Raw genomic sequence first — 12,642 nt, 5'->3', positions numbered from 1 at the left:
GGCGCAGTGCTTGAGAGTCCGCCTGCCGATGCAGGGGACGCGGGTTCGTGCCCCGGTCCGGGAGGATCCCGCGTGCCGCGGAGCGGCTGGGCCCGTGAGTCATGGCCGCTGAGCCTGCGCGTCCGGAGCCTGTGCTCCGCAGCGGGAGGGGCCACAACAGTGAGAGGCCCGCGTACCGCAAAAAAAAAAAAAAAAAAACAAACCCTTAGGTCAGCACCTCTCATATAGTATGTGCTCAATAAATATTAGCCATTATTTTAACACCTACTTCAGAGTGATATTGTAATCATATGTTGTATAAAAAAGGTATTTGAAATAACATAATAAGATGGTAATATTGTATTCTTTTAAACTTGGGCAGATACCAAATTGGCAAATTTTTTTTACGATAATAACGCCTGGTGTTTGTTCAGGGTGTGGTGAACGGGCACCCGCATACCTCCAGAGAGAATGTAAATTTTTCAACATTTTTGGCACAGTGTACCGAAGTCTTAAAATGTTCATAATCTCTGATGAATAATTTCACTTCTAGGAATTTGTCCTGAACAAAGAATCAGAAGTGAATATAAAGATTTTTGTCCAAGGATGTTCATCACAGAATTACGTATAAGAATGAAAACTTGAAAAAAAGTTTAGGGGCTTGGTTAAATAAATGCGGTTACATTTCATATAATGATGTAATGTAACCTTAAAAAGATGTTTAGAATAATATATATATATATATATATATTTTTTTTTTTTTTGTGGTACATGGGCCTCTCACTGCTGTGGCCTCTCCCGTTGCGGAGCACAGGCTCCGGACGTGCAGACTCAGCGGCCATGGCTCATGGGGCCCAGCTGCTCAGCGGCATGTGGGATCTTCCCGGACCGGGGCACGAACCCGTGTCCCCTGCATCGGCAGGCGGCAGGCAGACTCTCAACCACTGCGCCACAAGGGAAGCCCTAGAATAATATTTAACGACCTGATAAAATACAGCATTTTGCAAGTGAAGGAAGCATGCCACAAAATAAAGTACATAACATATATTCAACAAACTGTTACTGAATGCCAAGTTTGTGCCAGGCACTGGGTACACACTTGGAAACACAATAGACTCAGTTTTTGGTCTCATACAGATTGACCCCAATTTACTGGTTTATTTATTTATTTTCATTTGATTTACTTTATTTACTTACTCATTTATTTTTGGCCACATGGCAGGCAGGATCTTAGTTCCCTGACCAGGGATTGAACCCATGCCCCCTGCAGTGGAAGTGCAGAGTCTTAACCATTGGACCGCCAGGGAAGACCCCAATTTAGCTGGGAAACAATGTACATGTTTATTATTATATACACAGAAAAAGAAGGTATCTTCAAGGTGGAATAATGGATGTTTTCCATATTTTTCCTTTATATTTTCCTGTAATTTCCTTTTTTAAAAAAAACAAAGAACCTGCATTACTTAAACAATCGGCGGGGCGGGGGGGGGGACTTAATAATTTGTAAGAGAGAGCCTGGGCCTGGGCATCCCTGGGCGTGAGCTGGGTGTCACACGGGAGGGGGTGACAGGGTCCAGAGAAGTCGGGAGGGAGAGACAGAGGCTTAAGCTGCCCTGTTGCTGGTCTGCGACCCCGACCAGGCTGCTTCCAAGCCCAGCCCCACCATCAATAAAATGAATGGATCATTCCTGCCTGCCCCAGGGTCATGAGGGCCAAGGAAAGCACGTCTATGTGCCTTTTACAAACGCGTGCTGTGCTGCAGAGATGCAAGTGGTCGCCGTTACCTTAAGCAGGTGAGTTTCCGGGTCTGGCCCTCCCTGTCCCCGACTTGGAATGAGCAAAACGGGCCTCCAGCTCTGCAGGCCTGCGATGGACGTACTTAGGGGTCGCACACAGCGCCCACTCTCATGAGAGATGCAATGGCACGCGCAGAGACACTCTGGTGACAATTCACCTCCCCGCTTCCTCCTTCCCTCCCGCGAGCCCAGCATCCCTGCCCTTTGGCTCCCGGGTCTTTCCATCCTTTGCCCCACTGGACTGAGTGGGGGTCTTGATGGGGGCGGGGTGGTGAGGAGCTTCCTGCCGGCCACCCAGCCAAGGCAGAGAAGCATTTAGACCCCATGGGCTCTGACAAACGAGATGTCCTCACCATGTCCAGAGCGACGGTGGGGCTGAGTCATCTCACCAAGCGTGGCTTCACCCACTCTGCCATTCCCATGAACTCCCCAGATCACTCACCCAGGGGCCTGGGTGACAGCACGGTGCCCTGAGAAAGGGCCCAAGAAAGCCCAGAATTAGTCACAAGTTCAAATCAGAGTCACACAGGCCGAGGTGCCCAGCCTTTGCCCAAACGTTGACCTTTAAAAAACCCAGAGAGGGCTTCCCTGGTGGCGCAGTGGTTGAGAGTCCGCCTGCCGATGCAGGGGACGCGGCTTCGTGCCCTGGTCCGGGAAGATCCCACATGCCGCGGAGCGGCTGGGCCCGTGAGCCATGGCCGCTGAGCCTGCGCGTCCGGAGCCTGTGCTCCGCGACAGGAGAGGCCACAACAGTGAGAGGCCCTCGTACCGCAAAAAAAAAAAAAAAAAAAAAAAAAAACCCTCGGGCAAGGGGAGGGGGCACCCTCGGAAGGGGAGGGGCAAGGGCAGCCGGGCCTGGACGCAGCTAATCCTGAGGGTTGGGCTCCTGTGATTTCTCATGTATGTGCACCTGAAACTATCACAAGGTCGTTAATCGGCTATACTCCAATACAAAATAGTTTAAAGAAAAGAACGTGATTTCCCTCGATCTGTGAGGCGCCTGAGTAAACTAGAACCATCTCCATCCTTCAGATGAAGAACCAGAGGCTGGAGGGAGCTGGCAGAGATGCCCAAGGAAGGCCCCCGCCGGGACTGAGCCAGGTCAGGACCGGCTCTGTCTTCAGCTCCAGCACCGGGGCACTGCGACTGCTCTTTGTTCGCTGACCTTAAAAGAAGCTTGCAGAAAATTTCATGACAGAGACATGGAGGGGAAGGGGCTACCACTCCCTCACCCCTACAGCCCTTTCCTGTGTGCCTAGATCGTAATACCATGCAACAACCCCGCTTTTACGCTTCGCGTTATTTCTTATCATTTCGGATGACGACGGGGTCCCGATGACCGTTCCCTCCACGGGGGGTTCATGCGTGTCCCCTTCCCCACCAGACACTGGGGACACAGCCTCAAACCAAACAGACATACTCCCTTGGCTTATGGAGCTCGCATTCTCAAGGGAGAGACAACACAAACAGAGAGAAACGGGACGGCTTCCCACTAGTTGAGAAGAGAGACGCCTATGGCGCTTAACTGGAGCTAGAGAGGGAAAAGCACAGAAGGTGGTTTTTACCCAAAGGACCCTGTGGTTCCTAATGTTTTGCTTCGACAACACCAAGGCTAACAATTATTTTATATCCTCCAGCCTTGAAGTGTGTGGGTGTTTATTTAACACAAGCAACTCTGTTACCCCTTTTTTCTTTTCACTTATCAGCATTTTCCAATCTCCCAGCAGCGGGAGGGAAATGCTGAGCTTTGATAACTGCTGTGCTGGGGGGAGATGGAGACGTTTTCTGTCTGTCTGTCTGTCTTCAGGGAACTCAGTTCATCAGCAAGTCGGGAGAAGCAAGGTGACAGGGGTCCAGGTAGGGGCTCCATCCGAACAGCCCAGTAAAGCCCTTCTGCTGTAAGTTGAGGTCCCATCATATGAAACGGTCACCTCTTGCCTCGGAGGGCGATGAGGTGAGGATGGGGGCAGCCCCGATGTACCGAGGTTAAAGTGTCTGGACTCGGTCCTGCCGGCCCGGCGACCCCACAGGCTGCAAGGCCTGCCTCCCTCGGGTGCGTGGGGAGGACGCACCCAGGTGTGCTTCTTCCCAGCTTGACCTCCCAGGGCCGCTGACAGGCGGGTTTGAACTGCTCTAACCCATCAGCCCCAAAGACTGGACTCCACGCCTGCCCGGGGGTCTGGCGGAGAGGGGGGCCCTCAGAGAGAAATTCTGAGCTCCTTTCCGCAGCGACCGACACTTCTTCAGGCCAAATCCTCTTAAAAGTAGAAACACTGAAATTTCAACCCCTCCAGAAACCTCAAACGATGTCACAGAGTCAGAAAATGGACACCCTCAACATTTGTACTGGATGGTCTCAAAAGGGGTAGGAGAAAAAGCCCTGTGCTGATCTGAGAATCACAATGACACATTTCCTCTTTGAAGTGGCACCTGGCTGCCAGATGACCTTAAATCTTTTATTTTTTTTTTCTCTTCTCTCTTTGAAACCTTCAAAATGTGAAGCATCCTTTAAAATAATGAGAATTAAAAGCTATGCCGCCCTCCCGTGGGACTGCTGTGCCCACGGTGGGATCAGCTCTCTCGGTCCCTGACCTTCACCCCAAATTCCGATCACTTTGAGGTCAACCTCAACTCCTGGGTTGAGTTTTGTGTGACCCAGTGTTCCATCCGCCTCTGCTCAAGTAAAGACCGACACAGTTGTCGGGCGAGGGCAGCGAGAGTGTTTATTGAGAAAGGGGAACTCACACTGAAGGGCCTGGTGTCCGGGCTGGGGGAGAGAGAATCCAAACACCTGATGAGAGATGCCGGAACCCTCTGTCCAGAGGGAAGGTCCAGGATAACTTCCAGGGTGAGTCCTGCCGCTTGTTGGGAGAGGGGAGAAGATACGGAACTGGGGCAGGCCCGGGCTTCTGGGGAAACTCAGGAGGAATGGCTGGGTGAGCCGATAGCAGGACTGGTTCCCACGCTTTGGCAAGCTTTGAAAATGAAGATCTGAACTGATGGTGACTAATGATTCAGCAAACTCTGCCCCAAGACCGCTGAGTATAAAGGGCTGTCGGTTTCATAGTCTGTAGGATCTTTTGGAAAGTGAGGGGCCAGAGGGTCTGGCTTGGAGGAGGTATTTCTCAGACGGCAATGGCGATTGTAGGGACCAAATGTAACAGAGCCCAAGACAAGAGTGGCTTTTGGGGGGCTCTGGCCAGTGTTGCTATCCACGGGGCAGAGAAGGGAGGCCCACTTCCCTTTCCCCTACTCGGCGGACCCTGCGGTGTCCGGGCTGCTGTGGGCTCCATCTTGCGGGACCTTTCTTGGGCTGGAGACAAAGAGCCCAGGTGCCCGCGGGGCCGAGCGGGAGAAGACCTGGTCTCAGCCGCCTGGCGTGGGGGGAGTTCGAAACGCTGAGGTTTTGGGAAAGCTGGTGAACCAGACCCGCGGGGTCTAGGCGGTGCCGGCGGAGCCGCTCTCCGCGCTCGGGAAGGCAGGTCCGGGGAAGGCAGGTAGGGGGTTGGGGGCGGCCCACCTCGCTATGCCTCCCGCCCCTCTCCGCGCGCCGCTGTCGCGCGCTCCTCCGGGCTGGCCAGCTATGGGCCCACGGCCGAGGAGGCGTTCGTCGTCTGGGCTCGGCGGGCCGGGCTCCGGAACGGAGAGCCGTAGTCCTGGGAGAGCGAGGACGCCGAGCTGCCCCCGCGCGCCGCGCGCGCCGAGCGCGCCGAGCGCCAGCAGGCCCCGCGCCGCCGCAGCTGCGCGCGGAACGAGCGGTCGAGCACCAGGTAGATGAGCGGGTTGGCGCAGCTGTTGACGAAGGCCAGGCAGGTGGCGACGGAGAGGCCCCAGCGCAGCGCCAGCAGCAGGCGGCAGGGCAGCGGCAGCGCGCGCAGGCTCGCCAGGTGGAAGACGGCGCGCAGCGCGCAGAAGGGCAGCCAGGAGCCCACGAAGGCGCCCTCGACGGCGAAGATGATGCGCAGCGAGCGGTTCCGGGCGCGGCTCAGGTGCGCCGGCCCGCGCAGGCGGCGCGACACGAGGCAGTAGCAGACGACGGTGACGGCCAGGGGCAGCGCCAGGGTCAGCAGCAGCGACAGCAGGCTCAGGCCCTGGAAGGCGTCGGACGGCTCCTCGGCGCACTGGCTGCCGTGGCCCCCGGGGAGCGGCCGCAGGCGGCGGAAGGCCAGCGAGGGCAGGCCGGCCGCCAGCGCCGTGGCCCACACGGCCCCGCACGCGGCCAGCGCGCAGCGACGGGTGCGGCGGGCGCGCGCGGCCAGCGGGCGGCCCACGGCCAGGTAGCGGTCCACGCTGAGGCCGGCGAGCAGCAGGGCGCCCGCGCAGCGCGTGCCGGCCATGGCGAAGCTGCTGAGTTTGCACAGGCCCTCGCCGAAGGGCCAGAGGCCACCCCGCGCCGCCGCCGCGGCCCACAGCGGCAGCGTGAGCACGAAGCCCAGGTCGGCGGCCGCCAGGTGCTGCACGAAGGTGTCCACGAGCCGCCGCGGGCCGCGCCGCCCGACCAGCAGCCACAGCACGAAGGCGTTGCCCGGCAGGCCCACGGCGAAGGCCGCCAGGTAGAGCGCGGGGATGTAGGCGTAGCCGTAGGGCAGGTCCCGGGCCGCGCACAGCTCCTCCTCCAGCTCCAGCTCCTCCGGGGCGCCCGACCCTGAGTAGTCCCAGGACGCCGTCCCCGGGCTGGGGCTCCAGGGCTCGGTGGGGCGCATGGCTGGCGAGACCCGGGCGGACGCGGCGTCGAGAGGGAAGGTGGCTTTTCACGGCCGGTGCCCAGCACCTCCCTTCCTGTCACCCACCCGGGGCCGAGGCGACTGGGTGGGCAGGAAGGGGTGGGGGAGGAGGGGGGAGGGGGCGGGGAGGGGGGAGGAAGAGGGGAGGGGAAGGGGGAGGGGAGGGGGAGGGGAGGGGGAGGGGCAGGCTCCTGGGGCGGAGACAGTGGCCGACGATTTGGGGCGGGGGCGGAGGCGGAGGCGGAGGCGGGGGCGGCGGGGCTTCCCAGCTGGGTCCTAGGAGGAAAAGTCCCCAGGGCTGGGACACGGCCCTGCCTCCCTTGGGAGCCTAGCCTGTCCCTCTCCGTAAGTCGCTCGGCAACCATCTCAGGGGTCTGGTGGCCGGTTGAAGAGGCGCCCAGAGCCCCAGGCGGTCCTCATCCCCGCTTCCCCCGCTCCCCGCTGCTGTCTGTCTCTGGGAGGAGACAGGGCCAGGGGTGAGTATTTTATCTGGGGAGGAGCCTCCCGCCGCGGTTCCCCTGCCTTCTAGGAAAGAGGGGTTCTGCCATCTGTGCACAGCGGGCATGTTGCGGGGAGCCTGCCCTTGGGGGGCCTACCTACTATCAGGGACTGGCCACCAGGCCCTCAAATGGTGTTAGCTCCCTGAGATGCTGGGCCGCGTGCCTTAGCCCAAAGGGTGGCTTTTCTGACCAACTCAGGTTCCCAGGGAGCCACAAGGGAGGGTTTGGCCCTGAAGAGGGAGGGTCAGACTGTCCAGATGAAAGGAGCAGAGCCTGGAATCCAAATCCCAGCTCTTCCCCACCTTCCTGCATCGGCAAAACCTACCTGTTAAGCCAGACACAGATGTAAGTTCAGTACGAAAGATGACACGAGACGGCACCTGACTCGGCAGATTAGTCGTCCTAAATCAGGAGTCAGGATCTTAGAAGGCGGGCGAGATCCCTCGTGCACTGAGAGAGGTGGGGAAGGATACACGGAGAAGGGTGGGCGTGAAGCCTGGCCTTGAAGGAGGCGGTGGGGCCAGGGAGGGAACGGGGAAGGGTGCGCGGGGATGCTGGACGACTCCAGTTAGGTCCCAACTCTTCTTAGCAGACTTCCTCCCATGAGCTGCTGTGTAGCAACTGATGTGACAGTGTGCGTGTCCCCCCAGAGCCCCCGCCCCATCGTCACCAGGAATGAATGAACTGTTGGGCCATCTGGCGTTAAAAATTTGAGGTGGATTATCTATCCGTTTTATAGCGTACCGTCCCGTTACAGCGAGCTCCTCTGTGCGCAAGGCCCTGTTTGGGCGTCACAGAGATGCCGTTCTTGACCTTGGAGGGTGTCTGAATAGGAGGCAAGGGAGACAGATTCATGCACAGGACATGCAGTGGCCAGCGTGCTAGAGGTCAGATGGCCTGGAGTGAATGTTAGCAAAGTCCCCCTGGAGCTCAGACGGGAGGGAGCAGCTGCCTCTGATGGGAAGAGTCAGAAACCTTTCCCGGCACCTGAGGTCAGTTCCAGAAAGGAGCTGAAAGGTGAATTCTTCGAGCAGCAGAGCCCAGGTGGGAGGAGGGTGTTAGGAGGGGATGCAGCAGAGGCAACAGGGGACTTGGATGTCACCAGTAGGAGCCCCCGGACATGTTGAGGAGGGCAGTCCCCCCATCTGCTTTGCACAGGTCAGTGCAGAACTGTGGACTGGATGGGGAGAAGCTCCAGCCGGGGGACCCCACCGTGGGCTGTTGTCATTGTTTGTGTTGGGGAGAGGCAGGGTCGGACATAGGGAACTGGACGAGGGGACAGAAAGGAGAGGATCTGTTCAAGAGAATTGCGGCACCGAGGACCTCGGCGCAGAGGAGTCGGCTGGGCCTGGACGGCCAGTGGGGAACGCCAGGGGCACTGCCCATCCACTGAGGTCGGGGCCACGGGGCGGCTTGTGTGTGCATTCCGTTTCATGTTGATTTGAGGTGGGGTGATGGAATAATTCTTTTTTTGTTGGTTTTTGTTTTTTGTTTTTGCGGTACGCGGGCCTCTCACCGTTGTGGCCTCTCCCGCTGCGGAGCACAGGCTCCGGATGCGCAGGCTCAGCGGCCATGGCTCACGGGCCCAGCCGCTCCGCGGCATGTGGGATCTTCCCGGACCGGGGCACGAACCCGCGTCCCCTGCATCGGCAGGCGGACTCTGAACCACTGCGCCACCAGGGAAGCCCTGATGGAATAATTCTTGACCCACAGCAGGCACTTCTGAGAGTGAAAGAAGCATTATCACGATCAACCTGGCCCGTTCTGCGCAAACTGGGACATGAGGTCACCCTAGCTGTGGCCCCTCTGGTCCATGGAGATCCCCAGGGGTGGCAAAGCCTAAGGAGGGGTGGGCGCGCGTGTCCACGCCGTTCCGGTCAGGAATTTCTCTCCTGGGCCAGTTACAAGACGGGAGAAGCAGGCAAGGGAAGAGGCTGGGGAATGGAAGGCTCTGGCCCAGCCCTCCACGGCATCCCAGCCCCCAAGCCTGGGTTTCTCCTCAAGACCCACGTACAGCGTGGACACCTGAGGGGCCACGGGACATGTGGAGCAATTTTTCTGATGTTTGATCACGTGCTTGCTGCTGAGGGACGCTCTCGTCCTGGGGGGCCTGGGGGCCACAGCCTCCTTCCCCAGAAGGCCAGCCGAGGTGGTGCTGCCTTGCAGGAGCCCGGGACAGTCAGGGACAGTCCCAGACCTGCCGGGCGCCTCTCAGCCTGGGGCATAGAAGGGGCGTAAATCTGAAAGCTCAAGATGAACGGCCGGAAACCGCCAGGTGGAAGAGAATAGGGCAAAGAGACCAAGAGGGTCATGGAGGCAGGGGGTGGAGGGGAGGCAGAGTGGGCTGTTTATTAAAAACACAGAGGTTCTTGTTTCCTGGGCTGTGGTCTTGTGGTCCCGAGCACATGGCGGATTTTCTCTGCCAGGGCCTGGGCGTTGGGCCTTTCCGCATGTCTCTTGGTGGCAGGAAGCAGCTCGGGCCAGAGCTGGGGGCGCTGCTCTGGGCCTGGCCTGCCACGTGTCCAGCCTGGCTTCAGTGACTAAGGCCAACTCCATGACACTGGTCTCTCCTCCCCTCTTCAGGGGACCCCCCTCAGGGTTAGAAACAGTCCATTAGTGGAAACTCATCGCGGTCAGCTGAGAATCCAGGCCACTGCTGATGGGTGTCAACACAGCAGAGAGGAAATGGTCCTCCCTCTCTCCATCCTACCCGGGGGCCTTCCTAGGCCGACGGGCCCTCCTCCCTCTGGACGGCTGGAGCCCGGGTGGCCTGGTCACCTGGGCCAGCCTCACCCTGCCCGTGGGATTATCAGCTGCTGGGGTGAGGGACGCTCGCCATCACCGCGACTGGTACAAGCCTGAGATCAGAGGAGATACTTAGTAAGTAAATATCCAATGCTTTGAACTAGATGGCTTCCAGGAGTATTTTTATTTCTGGCCCTTTATGGGCTGTATATTTAAGCCCTTACCACTTTCCCCCCTCAATGTTAATTTTTCTGTACAAATAATCATCTTAACTCTTTTGGAAAAATTTTGAAAATTATCTCGCCTTTTTCATCATAAAAACCACACTCACGTCGCAGAACGTGGAATAAGAAAAGGCGTCCCAGCCCTCGTGAAGCATGACGTGGTGAATTTCTTTCCTACCAGTGAAAGACATTTTCAGAAGTGGAGAATTCGTCTGTAATCCCATTATTCTTGGGTTTTCTGTTTTGTCAACATTCCATTTCAGATGTTCTCCACGTACACAGATTTTACACAACTGTTTCAGAGGCATGTATGTCATCAGAATGTGCCCTGTTCTATAGTCTGCTTTTCTCAATTCATGCAAATTCACATTTTTCTGTGTTGCTGAATTTTCTAATCCCTTAATTTTGGACATTTAGGTGTTTGCAGTAATTTTTTGCTGTTATAGAGATTTGTAACGCGTAACTGCACGCACAGCTTTTTTCTCCTTTCACTGTTTTCAGGGTATAAATGCCCTCGTGAAGGTCAAAGGCTATAAGCATTTTCCTGGCTTGATCCAAATGCTTGCAGTGATCAGTAATCACCTGGCATTGTAGGAGGGTACGGGTTCAGTGCAATCTCGTTAGAGACATTCATCCGTAAAATATATTTTTCCACTTTAATAGGTAATGAGGTCAAATGGTACCTCATTTAAATCTACATTTCTTTGAAAACAATAAGACTGAAAATCTTTCTAGATGTAATTCCTCTTATGTGAACTGCCTAATTACATCTTTCAGACATTTATCTATTATAATCTTTTGTATTTCTTATTAATGTGTATGGACTATTTTATTTAGGATAAACCACTGTCCCATTTGGTTTAAATATTTTTCCAGACCTTTTTCTTAGCGATTTTTAATTTTTTGTTTTACAGTTCCATAGTCATTTGGTGCTTTTAGCAGTTTCAGAGTTTAGAATGTTATCTTCTCTTTGATGATCTAAAAACATTCAATTCTATTCTTGTTAAAATTTTGTATCTTTTTTAATCCACCTAGAGTGTAGTCACTCTTTTTAGATTTCTGTCGAAATTCCCCAACACCACTAAATTAAAAATATTTTTAAAAACCCTGCTGTGTTGTGATGTCAAGTTCATTGTGTACACACCTCACACGCTGTGTCCGAGTGTCTGCTTCTGGCCAGTGAACAAACGGGTCAGGTTGTTACTGACCTGAGTTTGGCTCCCACGTCAGTTTTATAACTTGACAGTTGTGTGCAGCTGGGCTCCAGTTCCTGTGTCTTAGAGCGGGCGGGAGAGGGTCTCCCTGAGCGGGTGAGGATCACATCAGAGAGCCCTGGGGAAGGCCCCCCTCCAGCAGGGTCTGAGCAGGGGGGTCAAGGGCTCCCCCCCACCCGGAGCTGCCAGGCTCAGCTTCCCCCAGCCCATCCCCTCTTTGCTTTCTGTGCACACAGTGGGTGGTGGGTAATGATTTGGAATTGCTCTGGGGAACTACCAAGGGATCATCCCCATCTGGGGGCTTGTAGACCTGACCACCACAGGTCCCTGGGCCTGGGCTCATGGGTGGTGAACTCCACGGGGTGAGGGGGCTTCTGCTGCAGATGCTGACAGGGCTGAGGCAGACAGGTGGCATTTTGCCAGTTCTGCGGTCGACGGGTTAACGGCCCGTGTGTGTACCTGTGTGTGCATTGTGCATGCGCGTGTGTGCATCCGAGCATGTGTGCCTGTGTGCGTGTGCAGGGCAGGGAGGGGTGTCCAGGGAAGGAAGGCGGCGGTCCTGCCCCTGCCCTGCAGCCTGCCCAGCCGAGGGGCCCCACCCTGGCTGCCGGCCGAGCAGTGTGTCACATGCTCGACTGTTTCAGAAACTCTCAGGAAATAAACCTGGGTGGTTGGGAAGGGGCACCAGTGTACCCCAGGTGCGCCGAGGTGACTCAGAGTGAAAGCGCCTCAGGGCTGCAACCTCACTGCCAGCCTGCGGGTCGGGGGTGGGGGTGGGGGTCGGGGGCGGAGGGTGGCTTTCAAGGAAAGGGAGACTCCATCCCCTCCACGGCCGGGGCGCACACAAGGCGGCAGGAACCTGACAGATGGGCGGCAGGGAAGTCCCTCGGCAGGACCAGGCCCCCAGAACGTGTTTGGAAAGGAAGTCACAGCTCTCGGTAGCCATTACTCAGCCCACACAGGCTGCGCGCTAGGACCTACCATTACTTTCCAGTGATTTCACTGAAAGCTGGAGTGGGAAAGTGGGTGCACATTTCTAGTCATTTCAGTAGGAACTGGAGCGGGGTGGGGGTTGGGGGGCGGCTCTCTTGGTTCTGTGACCCTGCCCTTCCCACCCCATCCTGCCCCTGGCCCTGCCCTTCCCACCCGATCCTGCCCCTGGCCCTGCCCTTCCCACCCCGTCCTGCCCCTGGCCCTGCCCTTCCCACCCCATCCTGCCCGACCCTGCCCTTCCCACCCCATCCTGCCCCTGACCCTGCCCTTCCCACCCCATCCTGCCCGACCCTGCCCTTCCCACCCCATCCTGCCCTTGACCCTGCCCTTCCCACCCCGTCCTGCCCCTCCTACCACGGGGTGGATGCCCCACCTGTCAGGTAACAAAAGACAAGAAGAAAATGACGCCCTGCTTCCCTGAGAACCGCTCTCACGGTTACTGGAGAGGATGAATTCTACCACATGAA

At 56.8% G+C, this 12,642-nt stretch overlaps 1 protein-coding gene across 1 annotated transcript; it reads right to left on the bottom strand.

Moving 5' to 3' along the window:
* Positions 1 to 3,391: 3,391 nt before the first annotated feature.
* GPR25 (G protein-coupled receptor 25) lies at positions 3,392 to 6,559 on the bottom strand. The gene has a single exon (XM_004285419.4). It carries the CDS (start codon positions 6,476 to 6,478, stop codon positions 5,357 to 5,359), a length of 1,122 nt encoding a protein of 373 aa, XP_004285467.1. The 5' UTR covers positions 6,479 to 6,559; the 3' UTR covers positions 3,392 to 5,356.
* Between the last annotated feature and the right edge of the window lie 6,083 nt (positions 6,560 to 12,642).

The sequence above is a fragment of the Orcinus orca genome, chromosome 1 (genome assembly GCF_937001465.1).
Source record: "Orcinus orca chromosome 1, mOrcOrc1.1, whole genome shotgun sequence".
NCBI classification, from domain to species: domain Eukaryota; kingdom Metazoa; phylum Chordata; class Mammalia; order Artiodactyla; family Delphinidae; genus Orcinus; species Orcinus orca.
The sequence above is the reverse complement of the archived record's forward strand: the minus strand, read 5'-3'. Positions and strand labels throughout refer to the sequence as shown.

Bases quoted from the DNA above. Each gene is read 5' to 3' on its own strand.
- GPR25 (XM_004285419.4), bottom strand. From the start codon at position 6,478: ATGCGCCCCACCGAGCCCTGGAGCCCCAGCCCGGGGACGGCGTCCTGG.